The sequence below is a fragment of the Eschscholzia californica genome, unplaced genomic scaffold, assembly GCF_041429995.1.
Source record: "Eschscholzia californica isolate CP2 unplaced genomic scaffold, dmEscCali1.0.p SCAF_3, whole genome shotgun sequence".
NCBI lineage: Eukaryota > Viridiplantae > Streptophyta > Magnoliopsida > Ranunculales > Papaveraceae > Eschscholzia > Eschscholzia californica.
In genome coordinates, this window is record NW_028238420.1 from 12,959,853 (window position 1) to 12,982,010 (window position 22,158).

Consider the following 22,158-nt stretch of genomic DNA (forward strand, 5'->3'; position numbering starts at 1 on the left):
ATCTCATCAAGAGGTGGCTTAAACCTCTTAAACATTACATGCCTTGTCATAATTAGCTTGTCTTTTTTTTTTTGTTGAAATGATTAGCTTGTCTAAATGGCTCATTTTTGAACTTAAAAGAATCCCAAAGATTATTATACCTTGGGAAAATATATTAACCAAGAATTTTGTCTAGAAACGACGAAATTGAGGAGAATGCTCAATGTTATTTAAGGCACGGGTACATTCATGCATAAGATGACCTTGGGCAATAAAGAATACAAGTTTCAGTAGGGGATTTTTTAGACGATTGTGCTCCGGAAGATAGAGAGTAATGTATGTACGTTGGTTTTTTAATAAAAGATATATCATATCTATTTGAATATTGAATGTTTAACTCTATTGATGAATGAATACGATTGGTTGTTCATATTTATTGTTGTAATTATATATTAATTAATTATTTATTTATTTAATGCGATGAATTTTTTGTGTATATAATTATAATTGCAATGAAAAGTTTTCCCTCGCCTTTTTGGTATTTTTTTTTCAAAAAGCTATAATCTTTACGGACTCTAGCTGTAGCTCAAAGGTGCATTTTTACTACGGCGTTATACCCATAACAAAAAGCCAAAAAGTTCGTAGCTACAACTATTTGCTACGGGACTATCCGTCACGGGCTATGGTCCGTAGTTAGTGACCATTTGCTACGAATTTGTTGTTTCAGCTACGATTTAAGGGCATAACAAAAGGGTATTTGTTTTGTAGATCTCCATAAACCAACGACTGAAACATCTTAGGATCCACACAAATCATAAAGTTTTCAGTGAACGATAGTCTCACATTTGTGTAACTTACTGATAGTATATGTGAGACTAGCAAGGAAGAAGGACAATCCTCAAACTTAGACGACAATTGGTCGTTAAATTTGGTAATGCACCAAAGAGAGAACGAACCTGATAGAAAGGGTCTTTATATGGATTATAGATAGGGAAAGAGTCTGTTTCAAAATCTATACATGGTTTTGGGGGACAAAATGCAAAGTAATCTAGAGGATAATCAACGACACCCGAACATAAACTAGAGGTCTCTAAAACAGGTACTTTGGGTTCCTTCAATGGACAAACCCTGTTTTCAGACTCACACTCCTTAGAAGTCGGTTTAGATAGTCCTTCTATAATTTCTTTTATCATGTCATGATCGGTGTCCTTAAAGAATTCTAGGTATTCGCCTAAGTCAGGCAAATCAATACTCTTATTAATCAAATTGATCAACCAGGATTCATCATCCTCTAGTTCAGACTTCACATCATTTTCAACTCTAACTAACTCTTCATTATGGTCTGAAGGGATTTCAATTTCGGTACAACGAGAGGATATCTCAATATTGGACTCCATTGTTTCTGAGACTTGAGGCTCAATGACAATATTTTCGGGAGAACTATGCTCCTCTGAAATCATATCCTTATCATCATCATCATACACAAGGGATTGTGGTAGTGCTCCACATTATCATGGTAATCATCTTCTATGATATTCTCCTACAGAGTAATTCTTTTAGAGTTCAATCAGTTTTTTCACTTAGAGCTCGACGTTCGTCGAATATCTTTTGAGTGGACTGATTAAACTCTAAACTCGACGTTGCGAAGGTCCTATGTAACGCCCCAAATCCCAAATCTCAAGCTAACCGCCTTGAAATTGAAGATTTGAGACCTTCAAACTGGATCCACGAGCAACGTATACCATGAGTGCACAACCAATACCTGAAAAAAAAAATAGTTGGGTTAAAACCCAACTGCAATAGATTTCCACAAACCTAAGCCCCGAGTAGGCAAACTCAATCCCCAATTAAAAGCATTGCATTCATATTCATTATTGGCATTATCTGAAATTCAATGGTGACAACTAACATAATACAACGATATTTACCTCACGCTCGTAGGAACTAATAATTTATGTTCTTGATTATTAGGTTTTCAAGGTTCTCGTATTCTAATCTAATACTAACCTTCATATTACAACGATGTTTCCGCTTCTTCTAATAACTAAGGTAAACCTTTATAACATCATGCCTTTAACTAAGGTAAACCTTTAACTAAGGTAAACCTTTATAACATCCAAACTTGACATGTAAGTCAACACAAATATATGTCAAAAGACAATCATCAAAAACTCACTTGGTATCTCAGACCTATACACAACAGACATTGGCGCTCATAATGGATTACAAACAAGTTCACTAACATACCAAACCGACGGAACATGACAAGTTAAAAAGAGATGATGTGCATAGTAGATCCTCACGTAGATCGCAACCTCAAACAAGCAATAACAAAGTACTTAACAAATATATATTCACCACTAGAAGGTATCTACCTAGGAGATACATTGTCTAAAGAACATAAACTGTTATGACGAAAACAAATAATCCAAGAAAAGCAATAGAAAATAAAGAACAATCACATAGCACACAAGAGATTTACGTGATTCGGTTGGTGAGACTCAAGTGCGGAGCCAGGGTGGCAACCCCTGGCTGTGGTCAAGGGTAAAGTTAGTATTTTAAGTAAAGAGTGATATAGAATTTAATACCAGGTGTAACCGAGTTGGTTCACTAGTTGGTTTAACGCACTACAGGTCGTGATATCAAATCCCTTCTTCCGCTCTTTGAAGTTTTTATTTATATTTTTAATTAATTCCTTATTAGCCCTTATATTATATATGTTTTCACTTTTAGTCCCAAATTATGCCCCTACTTCTGAACCTATTTCGTTTTTTACCCTTTTTTCTATTCTAAGTCAAGTTTTACCTTTGATAAATTCCTTATAAGTTATGTTTTAGTTATTCTTTTGTCCCCAAATAATCAGTGACCACATACGTTATTATGTTTGAATAAGTAATGAAAATTTTACCTATATCTTATTTATTATAATGTGAAGTTTTGAAATTACTTGTTTTGGATTGAAAAGTTAAGATGCACGTGAGGATAACTATTGGTTCGGCAAAAAGTAGCTATTTAAATACTACTTGTGAGTACATAAACGTTGAAATGAAAATTTTGATTCTAAGCGATTTTAGGTTAGTCCTGGCTAACTTCAAATCTTGGCTTCACCCTTACTGGAAAGTGGACTGGACAGTAACAAATTGCTACTGAACAATAAAGAAAGAAGAGAAGAAGATGAACATTATTGATTTCTTTATAGTGAGAGAAATTTTGAGCTCTTGCAAAATTTTCGCTCCATTCACGTGAGCGTGATTAAGTTTAATGTTGTACTGAAAATACTTTTAGAAGTCGAATGAGTTTTAGACTGATTTTTTTCTTGTTGTATAGAGTGAGAGAGAAGCAAAAGAGTGACAGAGGTTTCCCACTTTGTTAACCGTGGTTACCGTGGTTTTTGTGGACCATACTGATGATTTTTCATGTTTTTTTCATGGGAAGCTTTATAGAGACCTCCCATAAGTGTTATAAGGGCTCCCTTCCTTCCCAAACTTCCTCTCAATTTATTTTATTTATTTTTTGAATAACCAATTTATGAATGAAAGTTGTTTTATAAATGTTTAAAATAATTTTATTTATAAACAATCTGATTTATGCTTAATTTAAACTAACCAATTGGGGGTTTTAAATAACTAATTTATAAATGAATGTAGTTTTATAAATTTTTACAATAATTTTATTCATAAACAATTTGATTTATACTTTATTTGAGGTTTATATTATTTATTTATTTAAAGTATTATGGACAATTAAAGTTTTAAGTTAAATGTTTGAAAAATCAAAAGAAGTCTTTTTAAACTGTTTAAAATAATTATATTCATAAAACAAGTCTTTTTAAACTGTTTTCTTTCTTTTATTTTCTTTATTTTTGTAAATAACTAATTTATAATTGAAAGTAGTTATATATATGTTTAAAATAATTTTATTTGTAAACAATTTTGATTTATACTTTATTTAAACCAGCCAATTGAATTTATATTATTTATTCGGCAAAAATTGATTTTTAAATACTACTTATGAATGCATATAGTTAAAACTAAAATTTTTATCTTAAAACAATTTTAGGCGTATCATTAACTTAAGATACTGGCTCTTCCGCCCTGTGCCTTTGTGTTGTGGTTTCATAACTACTTTAGATATATATATTAATTTTCTTAATAGGGATGTTAGGAATGAACTGGCCATATACGACACCATTGAATATGTGTCGGAGAAGGTTTACAGATTTCTCCATTTCTCTTACCTACCGGCACAAAAGGTACATCATAAGGTCCCTAAATGTAGGTCTTTCTCTAAATTTATTTTCTTTATTATTTAAATAGTCAATTCATAAATGAAAGTAGTTTTATAAATGTATAAAATAATTTTATTTATAAACAATTTGATTTATACTTTATTTGAACTAACCAATTCAGTTTATATTATTTATTTTATATAAAGTATTATGAATAATTAAATTTTTAAATTAAATGTTTGAAAAGTCAAAAGAAGTCTTTTAAACTGTTTAAATTATTTATATTCATAAAACAACTCTTTTTAAACTGATACTTTCTTTTGTTTTCTTTATTTTCGAAATAATTAATTTATAATTGAAAGTAGTTTTATATATGTTTAAAATAATTTTATTTATAAATAATTTATTTATAAATAATTTGATTAACTTTATTTGAACTAACCAATTGAATTTATATTATTTATTCGATAAAAAGTTCGTTTTTAAACACTACTTGTGAGTGCATATACGTTGAAATGAAAATTTTGATCTCTAAGCAATTTTAGGCTAGTTCAAATTAACTTCAAATCCTGGCTCCACCCTTGGTGAGACCTACTCCACAACAACAACGGCGCGATGATTTCCACTATGATAAGCAAACAAGTTACACAAGAGATTCATAAGAATTTGACACAGATATCTCCTAGGGTTTTAGTTTATATGACCACTAAAACCCTAATCCTACCGACACACCGCCTCACCGACTCTCTCTTTCTAAATCCGAAATACACATGGATACGCTAACACTTATAACCGACATAAGCTCTACACTACATACCAGCTCCGTCACCCTTCTTCGCATACAAGCTCTGCCTCGTTGATCAACCCTATTAACGGGTCCAAATTTTGGCGGATCCTAAACCGGGTTAGATATCAACCCATATTCAAGACACTTTCAACAGAAATCATGTGAATTATCTAAATAATTCGTTCATTGGAGACTGTCTCGACACCTTACAAAAAAATTATCATAACTCCTCACCCGAAACTCCGATTAATAGATCGACTGAAGCATTGGAAAGTAGAGTAATGGACCTTTTCAACTATATAAGAAACACCACCAATTTTGTCCATATTATTACCGGAATTAATTTAAACTAGATCAAATTACAGTAAAACCTTAATGGTGGTGTGTTCTTGAGATGAAGAAGAAGGTACTGTTTGCTAAAGGGAATCCTGGTTTTCACTGAGGGGGCACCTAATCTGCACTGTTAAGGGGAACACATGATATTGCTAAGGGGAGATCGCATCACATACTTTTCATATTTTCCTATGATCCTAGCCTTGCACCATCATTGAAAAAGGGGGATTTCAACCTTAACTCTGTCTTATTTTATCTTCTTTTCGTTTATTATGTCTTCCACCAAGTCTAGCTAACTCTTATATTTGAATACTCGTGAAACTTGATTCTATGTGATAAATGACTCATTGTTTGTTAAATGTTAGTTTGATTACCTTTGTCTAATTTTATGAATTAAAGCCTTGATCTTAATTGTTTATTGACATGAAGTTTGATAATACGTGCTTAGTTTGATAACCGATGCTTCGTAATTTTTGATTGCTTATACTCAGTTTGATGTATTATACTTATTAGTGTCATACTGATTCATTGTCGATTCATTTGATAATATGTTATTAGTTTGATAGTCGATGCTTAGTAAGTTTTGATCGATTATGCTTGGTTTGACATATTATGCTTAGGAGTGTCAATGTGGGTGAAGTTAACTAAACTTTCATGCTCTAGATAATTAGTTATTGTCACTATCGGTCTTGTAGATCGAAGTATCCTTCTAACTCGATTCTTGCTCGACTCTTCTCCCGACTCACTCTCATCTCTCACTTTTAGTTTAGTTAGTTTTGTTTGTTTCTTTATTTCAAATCAATCTAAAAACCCGAAACATTATCTTTCCATTTGTAGTCTAAGTTAGTCAGTGACACCTAGATCGGTGGGCTAGACTCTCTTGGTATCTGAATCACCTTCATATCTTCGTGGATCGATCCCGGTCTTACCGGATTATTACTTGACGCCCGTGTACTTGCGGGTGGAGACCTTTTAGGGTAACCTTTTAGGCCCATCACATGGTAAAACTTCAAGAAAATAAGTAATTCTATGAAAATCTTACCATCATTTCTAGTAATCGTATTAACTAATAAACAATCGCTAATCAAAATGATTAGATGAAAAATAGAGAATAATTTATTGAAGATAGGATTTGTGGCTATTGATTTTTTTTTTATCTAAGAAAGAATTCATAGATGTAAGAAAATGTGCAACTTACGACGTTAAATAGATTACGGTGTTAAATTAACTCAGCGGTGTTAAGTTAGTTTTAACATGTTTAAGTTAACTATACTGTGTATAGTTGAGTCAAATCAAAATTCCTAATAATTTGTGACCATACGACAAAAATTATTAAAACTGTGACCAACTCGCATTACCTGAAACATGTGTAAGTCATATACAAAAGGGAGATGCTAGAGTTCCCAGCTCGGTGCCCAGCTGATGCGGAATCACTAAAAGACGAGGTTTTTTCAAAGTTTGACTACGGTGGGACCACTTTTTTTCTAAATGAGGAAATTTGGGCATTTTACTGGGCATTCTAGCTGGGAACTCTATCATTTCCCTATACAAAATAGTCGTGATGAGAGAGCCATCGAAATCTATTAACAACAAATCCCGTTAGATTATCCCTTCTAATGAAAATGTGAAGCTCATACCTACTCGTCTAAATGCTTGAGTCTAGGATGCCATAGATGAATTTCTCAAAGAAAAAAAACTCTTCCGAAAATTTGTAATTTGATTCAAATATTATTTATTTTATTATGAGAATTTGATCAAAATAGCAATAGAGGTGTTCCTTGGTACGGTAGCCAATATTTTTAGTCACTTAACAACCAATTCAGAGTGGTTTGGTTGATGGATTTCTCAAACCGTACCGAACTGCTCATGATGTGGTTTGGTTTTCTTCTAAATCACCAATGAGCGGGTTGGATACCATAGTATACTCAACCAACCACGAAATAATTTGTTGTCTATAAAAAACAATGCATCAAGCTACTTTTTTTCATACAGTAAACCTTGTTATCCCCAATAACCTAAAACTCGAAACTGACTTTTGGTTACTCATTTTCTGAGGATGCCTGGTGATGGCACATTTTTCAACCATATAGATGATATTTGATTTTTAATTGCAACAATAAAATCATGCACGGTGCAACAATATATCGTTGAAAAAAAACTAGAATATGGTAAAAGAAGAAATTTAATCCATTGAGCATCATGTTCTTCTAGGTTATCTCCATGTGAAGACTAAAAAAACGTGGATGATTTTTCTCTGTGATTTCTTTAGGTTTTCTCTCAGTGAACTGAAGAAGAGAGAGATATAGTAGATTTTCTTTGGATCTAAAGATTATGCAAACATTTATTTAAAAGTAAAAGACAACTTTTTGTAGAGATGGAAACTTCTTATTAGGGAATTATTTTCTTGAAACTGAAAAATATTTCTATCTTCTAATCTAGGTAATTTTATTTAACCTGCGATAGGTTAGCTAGTATTAGGAAAAAAAAGGTTAGACATGTAAATTGCTCCTAGTGGATTTATTTTCTATTTAATATTATCTTTGGTCTCTAAACCCATTGACCCTGTGATTTTGGACCTAAAACTCATCCCCCCTTTTAGTAACACTAGTTTCATTTATTATAATTAGTTTAGAGAAGACAACTCTTTCTCTGATTTATTAGATAGAAAGACAACTAAAGTGGTTGTACTCTGCTTTGTTTAAAGAAAAAGATTAAGAATTATTGTCTTAAAAGAACCAGGGAAACAACATTAGTTTGCTAAATCTAATTATCTAACAAACTAAGTTATAGTAAAAGTATATATGCATTTACTGTTAATGCCCATGTAATTATCTATTCGTCATTACCATGTAAATTCGTGCTACATATGCACCAAAAGAGCCAAATATCAAGAGTAGCTACTTTTCTGTAAATATTTGTTAGTGACCAACGTATTATGTCGATCTTACATGGTGATGTGGCGTTAAAATGCCACATTTGGATCAATTAACTTGGATAAGTTAGTTCATTTCGGGTTTTATTTCTAATTATTTATGTGTTTTTCTCGGTAGGTACCTTATTTGGAGTTTGACGTTTGATTTGGAATAAAACGAAACATTTATCACATTTTCGTCTCGTGTGGAAGAGACCGGAAGGAAAGAGCACTAGGGGTATTTTGATCATTTTGAAAAAATCTGAGGTTAAATGGAAAGTAGAGTCAATGGTGAGTCCAACGGCGAAAACGGAAGTCGAATCGGAATTCGGACGGAAAAGTTGTGGAAGAAAGAAACTGAATGACAGTTTTGTCTTTTCTGAAAATTAGAAAAAATAGAGACAATTATGAAGGCAACCCTTGATTTCTAAATGGAACCCAAAAATCCAAGGCCCGAGAACCCAAAGAAGAATAACAAAGAAGAGTTTTGCAGCCACCCATTTAAACTAGTCAAGATGGTCTTAAGGGTTACATTAAGGTCCAAGTCAAAGATGGACCAAGTCAAAAGACTAAGGATTTTGGTCTTTGAACAAAAGAGAAAGGGAGTCAGACTTAAGTCATCTTCTAGATTGAGTTTTGGGGATTGAAAAAAGCTAGAGAGAGAAGGAGAAAGGGTTTCCGGCCAAGCTTTGGCCGGCCAGCACATCTCGAGGTACAGCAAGGGCATCAGCTGAAGCTACACCAACTCGAAACTCTTTCACGGGACAGCAGCTTGGATCACCATTGAAGTTGTTGGAGTCAAGCACGGCACAACTCAGTTTTGAGCAGCAGCTCGGATTTGCTAAGGGACGCCGACACGGGACAAAGAGGGCACGGACGGATCTTTAACTGTGGTCGCACAACAGTAAGAACCGAGAGAAGCAGCTCGAGTTTTGGGACTTCTCTTAGCCGAACCTCTCCTACTTTGGCGGGTTTGCTAGGTTGTTCCGACCATTATTTTGGCCAGAAACATTGGGGCTTTTCTTGGGGGCATCATTACCTTGTTTATTTTTGTGTTTGATTTGGTTTTGGTATGAATATTTTAGAGAGAGAAAGTTTGGTGAAGCTTTAATGGTGGAGCGTTCTTGAGATGAAGAAGAAGGTACTGTCTGCTAAGGGGAGTCCATGTTTTCACTGAGGGGACACCTAATCTACACTGTTAAGAAGAACGCATGATATTGCTAAGGGGAGATCGTAACACATACTTTTCATATTTTTCGATGATCATAGCCTCGCTCCATCATTGAAAAAGGGAGATTTCAACCTTAACTTTGTCTTATTTTTTCTTCTTCTTGTTTATTATGTGTTCCACCATGTCTAGCTAACTCTTATATTTGGATACTCGTGAAACTTGATTCGATATGTGATAAATGACTCATTATTTGTTAAATGTTAGTTTGATTAACTTTGTCTAATTTTATGAATTAGAAGCCTTGATCTAAATCGTTTATTGACATGCAGTTTGATAATACGTGCTTAGTTTGATAACTGATGCTTAGTAATTTTGGATCGGTTATACTTAGTTTGACGTATTATACTTATTAGTGTCATACTGATTCATTGTCGACTCATTTGATAATATGTTATTTGTTTGATAGTCGATACGTAGTAACTTTTTATCGATTATGCTTGGTTTGACATATTATGCTTAGGAGTGACAATGTGGGTGAAGTTAACTAAACTTTCATGCTCTAGATAATTAGTTATTGTCACTATCGGCCTTGTAGATCGAAGTATCCTTCTAACTTGATTCTTGCTCGACTCTTCTCCCGATTCACTCTCACCTCTCACTTTTAGTTTAGTTAGTTTTATTTGTTTCTTTATTTCAAATCAATCTAAAATCCCCAATCATTATCTTTTCATTTTTATCTAAGTTCGTCAGTGACACCTAGTCCAGTTGGCTAGACTCTCTCGATATCTGAATCACCTTCCTATCTTCGTGGATCGATCCCGATCTTACCGGGTTACTTGACGCCTGTATACTTACGGGTGAAGACCTTTTAGGGTGACCTTTTAGGCCCATCACATGGTAAAACTTTAAGAAAAGAAGTATTTCTGTGAAAATCTTACCATCATTTCAAGTAATCGTATTAACTAATAAACAATCGATAATCAAAACGATTAGATGAAAAATAGAGAATAAGTTATTGAAGATAGGATTTGTGGGTATTGATTTTTTTTTTGTTTGCAATTTCATCTAAGAAAGAATTCATAGATGTAAGAAAATGTGCAACTAACGACGTTAAATAGATTACGTTGTTAAATTAACTCTGCGGCGTTAAGTAAGTTTTAACATGTTTAAGTTAACTATAACTGTGTATAGTTGAGTCAAATCAAAATTCCTAATAATTTGTGACCATACGACAAAAATTATTAAAACTGTGACCAACTCCCATTAACTGAAACACGTGTAAGTCATATACAAAATAGTCGTGATGAGAAATGGAAATCTATTAACAACAAATCCCGTTAGATTATCCCTTTAAATGAAAATGTGATGAAAATGTGAAGCTCATATCTACTCGTCTAAATGCTTGAGTCTAGGATGCCATAGATAAATTTCTCAAAGAACAAAACTCTTGAAGAAAATTTGTAACTTGATTCAAATATTATGTATTTTGTTATGAAAATTTGATCAAATTAGCAATATAGGTGTTCCTTGGTACGGTAGCCAATATTTTTAGTCACTCAGGAACCAATTCAGAGTGGTTTGGTTGATGGATTTCTCAAACCGTACCGAACTACTCATGATGTGGTTTGGTTGTCTTCTAAACCACCAATGAGTTGGTTGGATACCACTGTATACTCAATCAACCACAGAATAATTTTGTTCTCTATAAAAAACAATGCATGAAGCTACTTTTTTCATAAAGTAAACCTTGTTATCCCCACTTAGGGCTGGGAAAACGGTCCGGGAACCCGGGGCCCGGACCGTTCAGCCCGGACCGTTCGGCCCGGACCGTTTTGACCCGCAGCCCGAGTCCTACCCGAGCCGGGCATACCCGACCCGATGGCTCGGGCTTATTGGGCCGGGACTCGGATAGGTCCTCAATTCCGAGTCCTGGCCCGTTTGGTCCGTCCGACGGACGTCCGCGAGAACCCACCCGAGAACCGGCCCGTTGGATTAAGCACCTCTTCTATAAAAGGACCAGCCTTACCCTAATCTCTTTCCGCCTCTCTCTCTACCTCCACGCCTCTCTCTACCTCCCTCTCTATATCTTTCTAAGCGGAGAACCTAAACATGGCTATGAGTAGTAAGATGTTTTCACTCACTTTTTGGATCTTTGATTTTCTAACAATTTAAAGTTCCCCACTCTTGTCAACATTAAAATCATCATTTTTTAGGGTTTTGAGATTCAACTATTTAGTGTAGTTGATGTAGTAGTTTCTAATAACTTGTACAATAATATCTTCTTCATTCTTCACCAACTAATAAAGGTAATTTAATGGGAATCCTTTTTTCTCCTTTTGATTCTAGGGTTGTTCTTATACTATGTGATTTCTAGATTATTATTTGATTTCAATCTTTATTGGTCGATTTTGTGTCAAACCCTAGTTTTATTTCTTCAATTTTGGGTATTTTGATGATTGATTTTGTGTGTTTTCTTTGATTGTTTTGTTCTTTGATTGTTTGGTTCTTGGTATTTTGATTAAGACTTACCGAAAATCTACTACTATTGGTATCTAAAATTCCGGCACCACCGGCAAGTGAAGCTGACACCACCGGAGAAGGCATTGCTTTTGTTGGATGCAGATGTTAGTGAGAGATATGGTGGTGAAGTTGGTACTACTGACTTCTCAGCTTACACCCATTAAAGAAGATAAACATTCAAATAAGTATATGGATTAGAAGTAGAAATGCAAAATATCCATTGATATGAATGTAAAACAATAAACATTTCAAATAAGTTCTTGCCATTACTAAACATTCCACTTGCTTTTCCACCAGGAAAATCTATGCCGAAGGAAATCTGCCTTTTAATAAAATAACATTTTTTTTATTAAACAAATGTTTTTTTTTTAATATTTTTTAGTTAACGAAAATCCGAACCCGTTCGGCCCGAGCCCGTCGGAACCCGCTCGGGCAGCCGGGCTCGGACGGGCTACGGGCTCCTATAGTGAGAGTTTGGTCCGGCCCGATCCGCCCGACTACCAATCGCGGGCTCGGCTTATCCGAGCCCGATCCGCCCGAGTCCGGCTCATAGGTGCCCGAGCCCGTCCGAACCCGCCCGATTCCCACCCCTATCCCCACTAACATAAAAATCATAACTGACTTTTGGTTACTCATTTTCTGAGGATGTCTGGTGACTGCACATTTTTCAACAATATAGATGATATTTGATTTTTAATTGCGTCTGTCTTAGCTCATAACCCGTGATGATATTGTTGACTTAAATTTTTTACTTCGGAATTCTACGAGCGAGTTTATATGGAAGGAGATGTCCTTCAACCAAAGATGCAATTAATACGGAAAATTTGTCGGATATGCAATCGATGAAGAAGATCATCAAGTCCAGACAATTTAGGGATCGTAATGTTTAGCTAGTAACCAATTACGATCGTCGAATCACGAGGTGATTTGTGGCTAACTTCGTCCGGATCCTACATCGGGTTACACCAAAGAGTATCGACTTAATCGGAAGATATGAATAGAGGGATGAGACATATAAACATGGATTAGACCCATAAATATGTCCAAAAGACTAAAGAAAAACTAAGGCAAAGATGGTACAAAAGCCGGAACAAAGGGAAGTTTTGGGTCGGGCTTAAAGCCCATTGGTGGGTCGGCCAAGGCATGGTCGGCCACACTAATAGGTCTGGCCAGACCTAGCCCATTAGGGCATAGGGTGGCCGGCTAGAGTAAGTGAGAAGAAATAGAAAGTAGTTTCTATTTCTGACAAAATCCTCATTCTGCTTCTATTTTGGCTTTTAGGAAACCTAAATAGAGAGAATAGGGCCTTATTAGAGCATAATAAGGTGTGTAAAATTCTAAAAACGATTTCTAACTCTACTACATCAAGTGGAGCAAGAAAGAGAGAATAGTTCCCAACTATCTATTTGGTCTAAAGAAAAAGGTGTTCTTCGTCTAACTACCATTGAAGTTCTATCTAACTTAAAGGTGGGAGATCAAGTTGATTATTCGGGTGTCGCAACTAGAGGAGCTACAATTGGAGATCTTGGTCTTCTTATATTCAACCGAATAGTTCGTGGGATTTAACGATTAAGGTAATCTCTAAACTACTTAGTTTCATATTTAGCTTATGCATGAGAGATCTTGGGGATACTAGTGTTGGACATTAGATGTCTGAGATTCCTCTTAGAACACTAGGAATGGCGTCAGAGCCTCTTGCACGTAGCTAATTTTTAGCTAAATTTCGGACTAAATTTATGCTTGTTTAGATAGATAGATAAGTTTAAAAAGAGTTTTAGACATCAATTTGTTTAGTTTTGAATTAGATTTAAAAGTTATTCAAATTGATTTCAAGATTGATGATTGAAAAGAGTTTCAAAAGATTTCGATTTTGAAAAGAGTTTCAAAAGATTTTGATATTGAAAAGAGTTTCAAAAGATGGTGTTTTTCATGATTTTGGGGTTTTAGAAGGCTTCTAAAAGTTTGGAACAACAACTATAATAGAGAAAAAGGAGAAGGATGGTTTTGGAAGTTTATATAATTTGGCCAGGGCACGTCCCCGCTAGATGGCCGAGACCGTCTTGGACTGGGGGCCCGAATGTGCGGTGCTCGGACTCCCCAGACGCACCTGAACAGTCTGAGTTCGTCTCGAACTAGGGCCGAGACGACCATGCTGGAAATTCCACCAAACGTGTCTGGATCATCCTAGGCGTCTCGGTCAGTCGGTCTTGGAGACTGAGACGGCCTAGGATAGTGCCCTAGGCCAGACGCGTCTGGGCCATCTTGGGGCACGTACCACCCTAAGGCTGAGACGCGTCCGACCTAGTCCAGGACGTGCCAAGCAATGGCCAAGTTGCAGAGCCGTGCATGACCCAGTGCGGGCAGGGCGCCCGCACTGGGCCCCCGACCAGTGGGGCCCACAACACATTATAATTAATTAAAAAGACTTGTGACAGTCAAAGTGGTTTCCGATGGGGTGATATTGGAAAAGAGGAGGTTAAAAAACTCTTTAACCAGTGGGGCCACAACACATTATATAATTAATTAACTGCCCATTAGTGATGGCCCACATGTGCGTTCATTTTCAAAAAACCTCTTTTCTCTCTCTAACTTTAAAAGCTGAATTTTCAATCGATTTCATTCTCTCTCTAATCTATTTGTTTCTCTCTCCTTAAGTTGTAGTATTTTCAGTTTCCTTCAACATTAAAATTCTCATTTTTTTATTTCTCTCTAACGAGATATGTAATCTCTTTATTTAAACTCCCATTCCATTTTTTTTGTTAGAAAAAGAAGTTTATATTTATAATATAGTTTTCTTAATCTTGAAATTCAATAGTGACAGTCAAAATTAAAGTTATAAATATAGTAGTTGTGTTTAAAATTTGGTAGTTATCGTGTTTATCACATCATATTTGATGTATCAATGTCATTTTAATGACAATCGTAGTCAATTTCTAAAAAATACAAGAGATTCAATCTCTTGTTTATGAACTCCTACATAGCTACTGTCAAATTATTTTAAATTTGTTTTTTGTTTTTAAAGTACATTCTTTTTATCTTTGATTAGATAAGGGCCCAACTCAAATTTAGCACTGGGCCTCCGAATTCTCAGGCACGGCCCTGCCAAGTTGCTGCCCTAGGGCCGAGTCGTTCTTGGCCCATGCCTAGGCACCTCTTGGCCTTTGGCCGTGACAACCCATGTGCCTAGACCGAGAGGGTCTTGGGCCTAGACCGAAGCTTGTCTAGGGGCATTTAGAAGTTGGTCTTAGATCGGGGGCCGAGATTTTTTGGGCATTGACCCGAGTGGGAGTTTTTCCGTCTAAAGTTCGATTTTTCTCCTGGTTCCACCCAAATTTTCCGAAATTGTTCCGGGCCACCCGAAGGCCCAGAACGAGTTTTTATTAAAACTGGTTTTCGAAATCATTAAAAACTCAAACTAAATTTTCTGAAATTGACCCGGGCCATCCAAAGGCCCAAAAAGAGTTTTTCTTAAAATTGATTTTGGATATCATTAAAGATAAAACCGAAACGCACCATTCGTCAAAATTCTTCGAATATAGGCTTAAGGTCCGTGTATGACATAGAGATGTCAACAAAGTATCTCCTCGATGAATCATGTATATATAATTGATTGTTTTGAATATTATATGAATGCATGTGATGTGAATGCAGAAACTAGTATGGTTTCAAGTTTATACGATTTATGTATAGTTTGAGTCTTGTAATTGGAGTTTAGGATCTATGAGTGAAGGACATTCCTTTGCAAAGGAGATGTCCTTTGACCAAAAATGCAATTTGAGGAATTTTTCGGATAGGACAATTGGTGAAGAAGATCATCAAGTCCAGTTGATTTAGGGGTCGTAGTGTTTAGCTAGAAAGCAACTACGATCGTCGAATTACGAAGTAATTCGCGGCTAACTTCGACCGGATCCTACATCAGTTTACACATAAGAATGGCTATTCAATCGGATGATATGACTAGTGGGAATGAGATATATAATCATGGGAGAGTCCCATAAATATGTCTCATAGGCCTAAACGAAGTTCAGGCAAGGATAGCACAAAAGGCCCGAAAAGCGGGATTTTGGGTCGGGGCACCGGAAGGGTATTTTGTTAATAAAAGGGTGTCCGACCATGATCATTAGGGTGCCCTAAGTGGGCCGGCCAGATCTGGAGTTTCCCCTCTATAGGGGACGGCCACAATTAAGGGAAATAGAGAAAATAGCAACTAGTTTCTATTTTCGACTATTTCCTTCATCTTATTCAGAAGGGCTTTTTAAGAAACTAATTAGGGTTGGACTCTAACTTAGAACTCTATATAAGGACCCTTAGGGTATTGAATAAGGTGTGAAATTTTTCTAAGAGCTTTCTTACTCTACAACATTAAGTAGAGAAGAGAATGTGAGCTAATTCCCTAAAGCTATCAACTAGTCAAATAAAGAAGGAGTTCTTCTTATTATCAAATCACCATTGTTTTTCTAGCTAATAAACAAGATGGGAGATTAAGTAGACCTTTCGGTGTCCCAAGTAGAGGAGCTACAATTGGAGCTCTTGGTCTTCTATAGCGATTGAAAAGGTTCGAGGGAAACTAGCGATTAAGGTAATCTCTAACTCTTAGTTGATTATTAGCTTATGCATGATGATCTTGGAATACTAGTATTTGACATTAGATGTCAAGTTATCCGCATACAACACTAGTAGGTGACTCGATAACCCTATAGTGGCGGCAGAGCCTCTTGCAAATAGCTAATTTTTGCTAAGTTTCGGACTAATCCATGATTGATCAGCTTGATAGTTTTGTCTAAAAGGGTTTTAGAAATTCAATTTGATTATTTTGAATTGGATTCAAAAGTTTTCAAGTTGATTATCAAAGATTGATGATTGGAAAGAGTTTCAAAAGATTCAATTTTGATTGATTTCGGTATTGAAAGTGTTTTCAAAAGAGTTGTCCTTCATTGATTTTGAAAATATCTCAAAAACAAACAATTGAAATTTTAGCAGTTTCAAAAGTTATGATTTTCATAATTTTAGAAGTTGTTGAAAATCAAAATTGGGATTTTTAGAAGTTACTAAAAGATGGGATTAGTTGCTTGATATGCAAAAAAAAAAAAGTTGCTAAAAACTGGTCGGGACGCGTCTATGACGCATCCGGCCAGTCGCGTGTAAGTCTCGGCCATCCTGGCCAAGACCGTTCCAGACTTGGAGTCCGAAACGTGAGAGAACTGGTCTTTGGTCGCGTCTGGGACGCGACCAAGAAAAACCAGAACCGTCTCGGACTTGGTCCGAGACAGTGGCATGCATTCAGGAGCACCCACCAGACACGTCTGGGATGCACCTGGATACCAAGTGTGTCTCGGACACGTCTGGGGAGCCCTAAGCATCTCGGTCTTGGACCGAGATGGATGGGGCCTCGGCCATAGCCCAGACACATCTGGGATGCGTCTGGGACGGCCTATGGTGTCTCGGTCTTCAACTAAGACACCAATATGGCTCGGCCTTAGGCCAGACGCGTCATATGCCTCGGCCGAGACCGAGATGCGTCTAGACGGGTCTGGGACTAGGCTAGCGTCCTGGCCTAGGGCCAGGACGCTCCCTACGCCTCGGTCGAGACCGAGATGTGTCTAGACGCGTCTGGTCTCAGCCATAAAGTGCCAGGCACGACCCAATGCACCCGGTCTCGTGGCGAACCGTGCATGGGCCAGACCTATGCATGAACCGAGTCTTTTTGGGTCGGACCACCATATTGGGCCTTGACCTCCGGGTCTTGGGCCTTGACCTATGGTTGTCCCGAGCTATTCCGAATTTGACTTAGGTCCTTGGGCAGAAATTTTACGGGTCTTGACCCGAGGGGGAGTTTTTCGACAAAAGTCTAGATTTTTCTCCTGATCCCACCCAAATATTACCGAAATTATATCGGGCTACACGAAGGCCCGAAACGGGTTTTTCTTGAAATTGATTTGGGAAATCATTAAGAGTCAAACCAATTTTTCCGAAATTGACTCAGACTCTTCAAAAGCCGAAACAGAGTTTTTCTTGATCTGATTTTGGAAATCATAAAAGATAAAACCGGAACGCACCATCAGTCGAATTCTTCGAATTTAGACTTAAGGTCTGTAATGTGACATAGAGATGTCGACAAAAGTATCTCCCGGATTATCATGCATATATAATAGTTAGCCTTGAATATTATATGAATGCATGTGATGTGAATGCGGGAACTAGTATGGCCATAGAAAGTTTTTCTTTCATTCTTGTTTTAAGCACGGACAAGTGCAAGTTGTAATCATTTTAATTTCAAGTTTATACGATCTACGTATCGTTTGAGTCTTGTAATTAGAGTTTAGGATCTATAAGTCAATTGAAGAAACTCAAGGATAGAGATCCTAATCGAGCGAGAGAAATCAATGGAGGTTCGAAGATGGCGATCTTGGCGAACCAAAAGGCGAAACAAAACGAAATCCTAAAGAGATTAGATCTTTTAGGACTAAGGGGCCATACTAGGATCCATATGTGCTTGATTTACTTTCTCGCGCGTTTACTTATTTATTTACACTTTACGCCGTGGATGTTAGTTAGGCTAAATAGTTCACTATAACGCATACCAGACTTAGCGTAAAAGTCCCTAAAAGTAATTTTGAGTGTAATGCCTATCCATAACTAGACACTCTTTGATCCCTTGTTCGTGATGATGGGCCTGCCTTAGCAGGGTGCCATCTCTACCTCGGGGTAATGCGAGTAGGCCTATAGAAGAGGCTTACAAGTCTAATGGTTCCACTCAACGAGATCAGCAAAAGAGTTCTAGATACTCGAGGCAAAAGGATAGATTAGACACCCATCAATGCAATCTATCAACCAAGAGTCACAAGGGTATGATCAGTGAAGGAGTTCACTCACCTTGAACAAAGGAGTTGAGGGCAGGGCCATAGTCCGCTTAACTCCGGAGAATTGGGATCTTGGAATCACCTTATTCAGTTAGCGACGATTTTATAAAATAATGTGGGAAAACTGAATTTTTCCGGAAAACGATAACGAGTTTCAAAACTTTGCAATCCTTTAGTGTAGTTTTATGATGACAAAAGATAACTTCAACTTCCGCTCACTTCTCGACAAGGAGAAGTTGAATGAACACAACTTCCTCGAATGGGACAGGAACCTGGGATTAGTTCTCAGAATGGAAGGCAAGCAAAGTGTGCTAGACACTCCAATTCCAATATTGGATGCCCATTCGACCGATGAAGAAAAGGAACATGAAAAGAAAGTTCGAAAAAAGGCGGAACCGATAACGTGTCTGATGTTGGCAACCATGGAACCCGTTCTTCAAGAACAGTTCTTGGACATGGATGCCTACACCATGATTCAACAGCTTAAGGAAATGTTTCTGAAGCAGTCGAAGTTGGAAAGGTATGAAACCTTCAGAACGTTACTAGACATGCGTCTTGAGAAAGGAAAACCAGTTGGGCCTCATGTTCGTCAGATAATCAGGCTCTGTAGTAAGCTGGCCAAACTGCATTTTCCTTATAGCCAGGAAGCGGCTATCGATACTATCTTTCACTCCCTCCATAGTGGTTTTAATCAGTTCAAGATGAACTACCACATGAATGGATGGGACAAGACATTAGAGGAACTTCATGCGATGCTTCAAACGGCCGAACATGATGTGGCAATATTGGATCATAAGAAGGATGTTCTCATGATCCAAAAGGACAAAGGGTTCACGAAGAGTGGAAAACAGAAGAAGAAAACTTTGTCCAAAGGAAAAGGCAAACGAGATGTTAAATCCAAGGACAAAGTTCCACCTCCTGATACAAAATGTTTCTATTGTGACGGAAAGGGTCACTGGAAGAGAAACTGCCCTAAGTTCTTGGAGGACAAGAAGAATGGAACAGTAGTTTCCACTTCAGGTATTGGCAATTAATTTATCAAATACTAAAAATTTCCCAACTTTGTATGAGATACCTAATGCCCTATCATTGTGAATGTACAGGAACAAATGGGAACTAATTATTTGCTATAGGAGAAGAGATCTAAGAGGGAACAGAAGCCAAGACTGCTAAGGATGCTTAAAGGATCGGAATCTTCTTTAGGCACTAAGTCTAAATTAATTTGTTTTTCTAGTTAGACATCATCTTTGTACTAAGTATTGTGGGGAATCAATAAAAGAGTTTTTTCTTAATTGAGATGTCTTAAAGTGCTAAATTAACTAACATATACCAAAAGATTCTGTACTTGGTTATTCCTATAAAAGAAATACACAAGGTTGTAACTCTCACAACGGGATCATCCCAAAGACAAAGGGATGGGAAAAATGTTTCCAAAGATAACCAAGAAAGCATGAGATGCGAAGAATCGAATTGACAAGATAGAAAGTCTTGAGTCAAAAACAGGAGTTGATCATTACTTCTAACCTATCCAAGTTGGAGCATCCAAGAGAATCAAAATGAAGGGATCGGATCAAGCTCTGTCCTCCGATAAACACTATGTCTGGACACAGCTACCCACACATAACCGAAATCCGTTTAAAGCTAAAGGTGCATATAATGGGATTACGAGGCACAAAATTAGCAAGTCTGGCGCAATTTCTTTAGAAGAAATTTGGGCTTCACACAACCAATCAAGAGAACAAAGTGTTTGTTGCTCATGATGGTATCCTCCTAATAAATAACTTCGAGCGGATTATTAGTAGGATAAGTGGGAGAAAGAGTTGAACGCTTTAACGCTTCCTCGAAGAGCCGAACGCTTCTTCGACCAAGAGCAACAAAATAGTGGGAGGAAACAAAACTGTTAAAGAAACAGTGGGACTACCTCATTAAGCGAATGAGATTCGCTAGAGAACTCTCAAGTAGTTGAAAGTTGCTCAAAACAAGAATATCTCAAGGAGTTGAGAGTATACCGAATAGTTGTTCTTAAGCCCTAAAGGTCTTCAAAATTTTATCTACAAGATTAGAAGATTGAATTCTTACTAATAAAAGATAAACAAAATATACCAGTGCAGAGACGAAAACCAACTCGATAATTGGCTAGGAGTCAATACACTATGGAATCCTTTCTCATCAAGATCGAATACTTGATAATAAGTCAATGGAACGAAACCATTGGACGCAAATTAGTTTTCAAGGAAGAAAACTGAGAAGGATGGAAACTTTAGAGTTTCCCAAAACTTGACGAAAAGAGTAAGATCGTGGATTCATACCAGGAAAGTATGAACAAGATCTTATATTAGTCTATGTTTAAAGTCCATAAACTAAACACAAGAAAGTCAAAAACCTTGACGGTAGCCGACTTTAGTGATTAGTTAAGCATGCTTCGGAAGATCCATTAAGGGATGAAGCAAGCTAGAGTTGGATTCTTCGATTCAAAAGAGGAAATCAAAGACGTTTGATTCCTAGAAATCGAAGAATATCTTGAATCTAAAGATCTCAAAAAGGTTAGTGGGAGAAATGTTGTTCAGGTCTGGTGTGCAGTGTACACACCAGAATTGGGAATAACATGGAGATGTTGGAATCAATTAAGGTAGGACCACAATGGATGAAAATGCTTTGGGCATCAATGGTCTATAAGCATAGATCAAGTGATGGCAGGACTAAGATAAGAAAACTTGGGATTTTTAACAGTCCGAATGCGGAAGAATCTAGAGGAGATATTCGACCCAAACTCATGGCGCATAGCTCGGCAAGACTCAGAGCTAGGAAACTCTGATGAGCAAGCACGCATTAGAAAGATGATTATGCTATAGGCATAAGATGGGTCATGTGAGACATGATTTAACATTTGCCCAAGACATCGAAAATACTTAGAGTATTAAGAGATGCTAACATCCGAACTCAGATAAGACAATTTGAAACCATGACTAACATCCTAAAAGGCTAGGACGAGTTAGAATGGAGAAAGTTGAACATGTCAATGCAAACTTCCAAATATGGAAGGAAAGTGGACAGAAAGTGTTTCTGACCGGTAACTGTTGCAGACTCTACAAAGAAATAATAGGAAGTCTTAATTCTAGTAAAGGGTTACTGATGCACCCGAAAAGGTTGCACACCCAAGCGGAGGTATCAAGTAGTAACCCGGCAAAGCCGGGGTCGATCCAAGGATAGGAAGGTAATCCGGATATCGAAGGTCTTGTCCGTCGGTTTTAGTATTATTAGCTAACTTAGAATAAAACGGAAAGAAATAAAGATAAAGATGGGGGGTTTGATTGATTTAAGAAATAAAAGAAAACAACTAAAACTATTAAACAATCAAATTAAATGGGT

The 22,158-nt window shown here is 36.8% G+C and overlaps 1 protein-coding gene across 1 annotated transcript; it reads left to right on the plus strand.

Moving 5' to 3' along the window:
* Positions 1 to 18,977: 18,977 nt before the first annotated feature.
* Positions 18,978 to 19,962, plus strand: LOC147548506 (uncharacterized). The gene is made up of 2 exons (XM_086668066.1): positions 18,978 to 19,618; positions 19,893 to 19,962. Exons 1-2 carry the CDS (start codon positions 18,978 to 18,980, stop codon positions 19,960 to 19,962), a joined length of 711 nt encoding a protein of 236 aa, XP_086524192.1.
* The last annotated feature ends 2,196 nt before the right edge of the window (positions 19,963 to 22,158 follow it).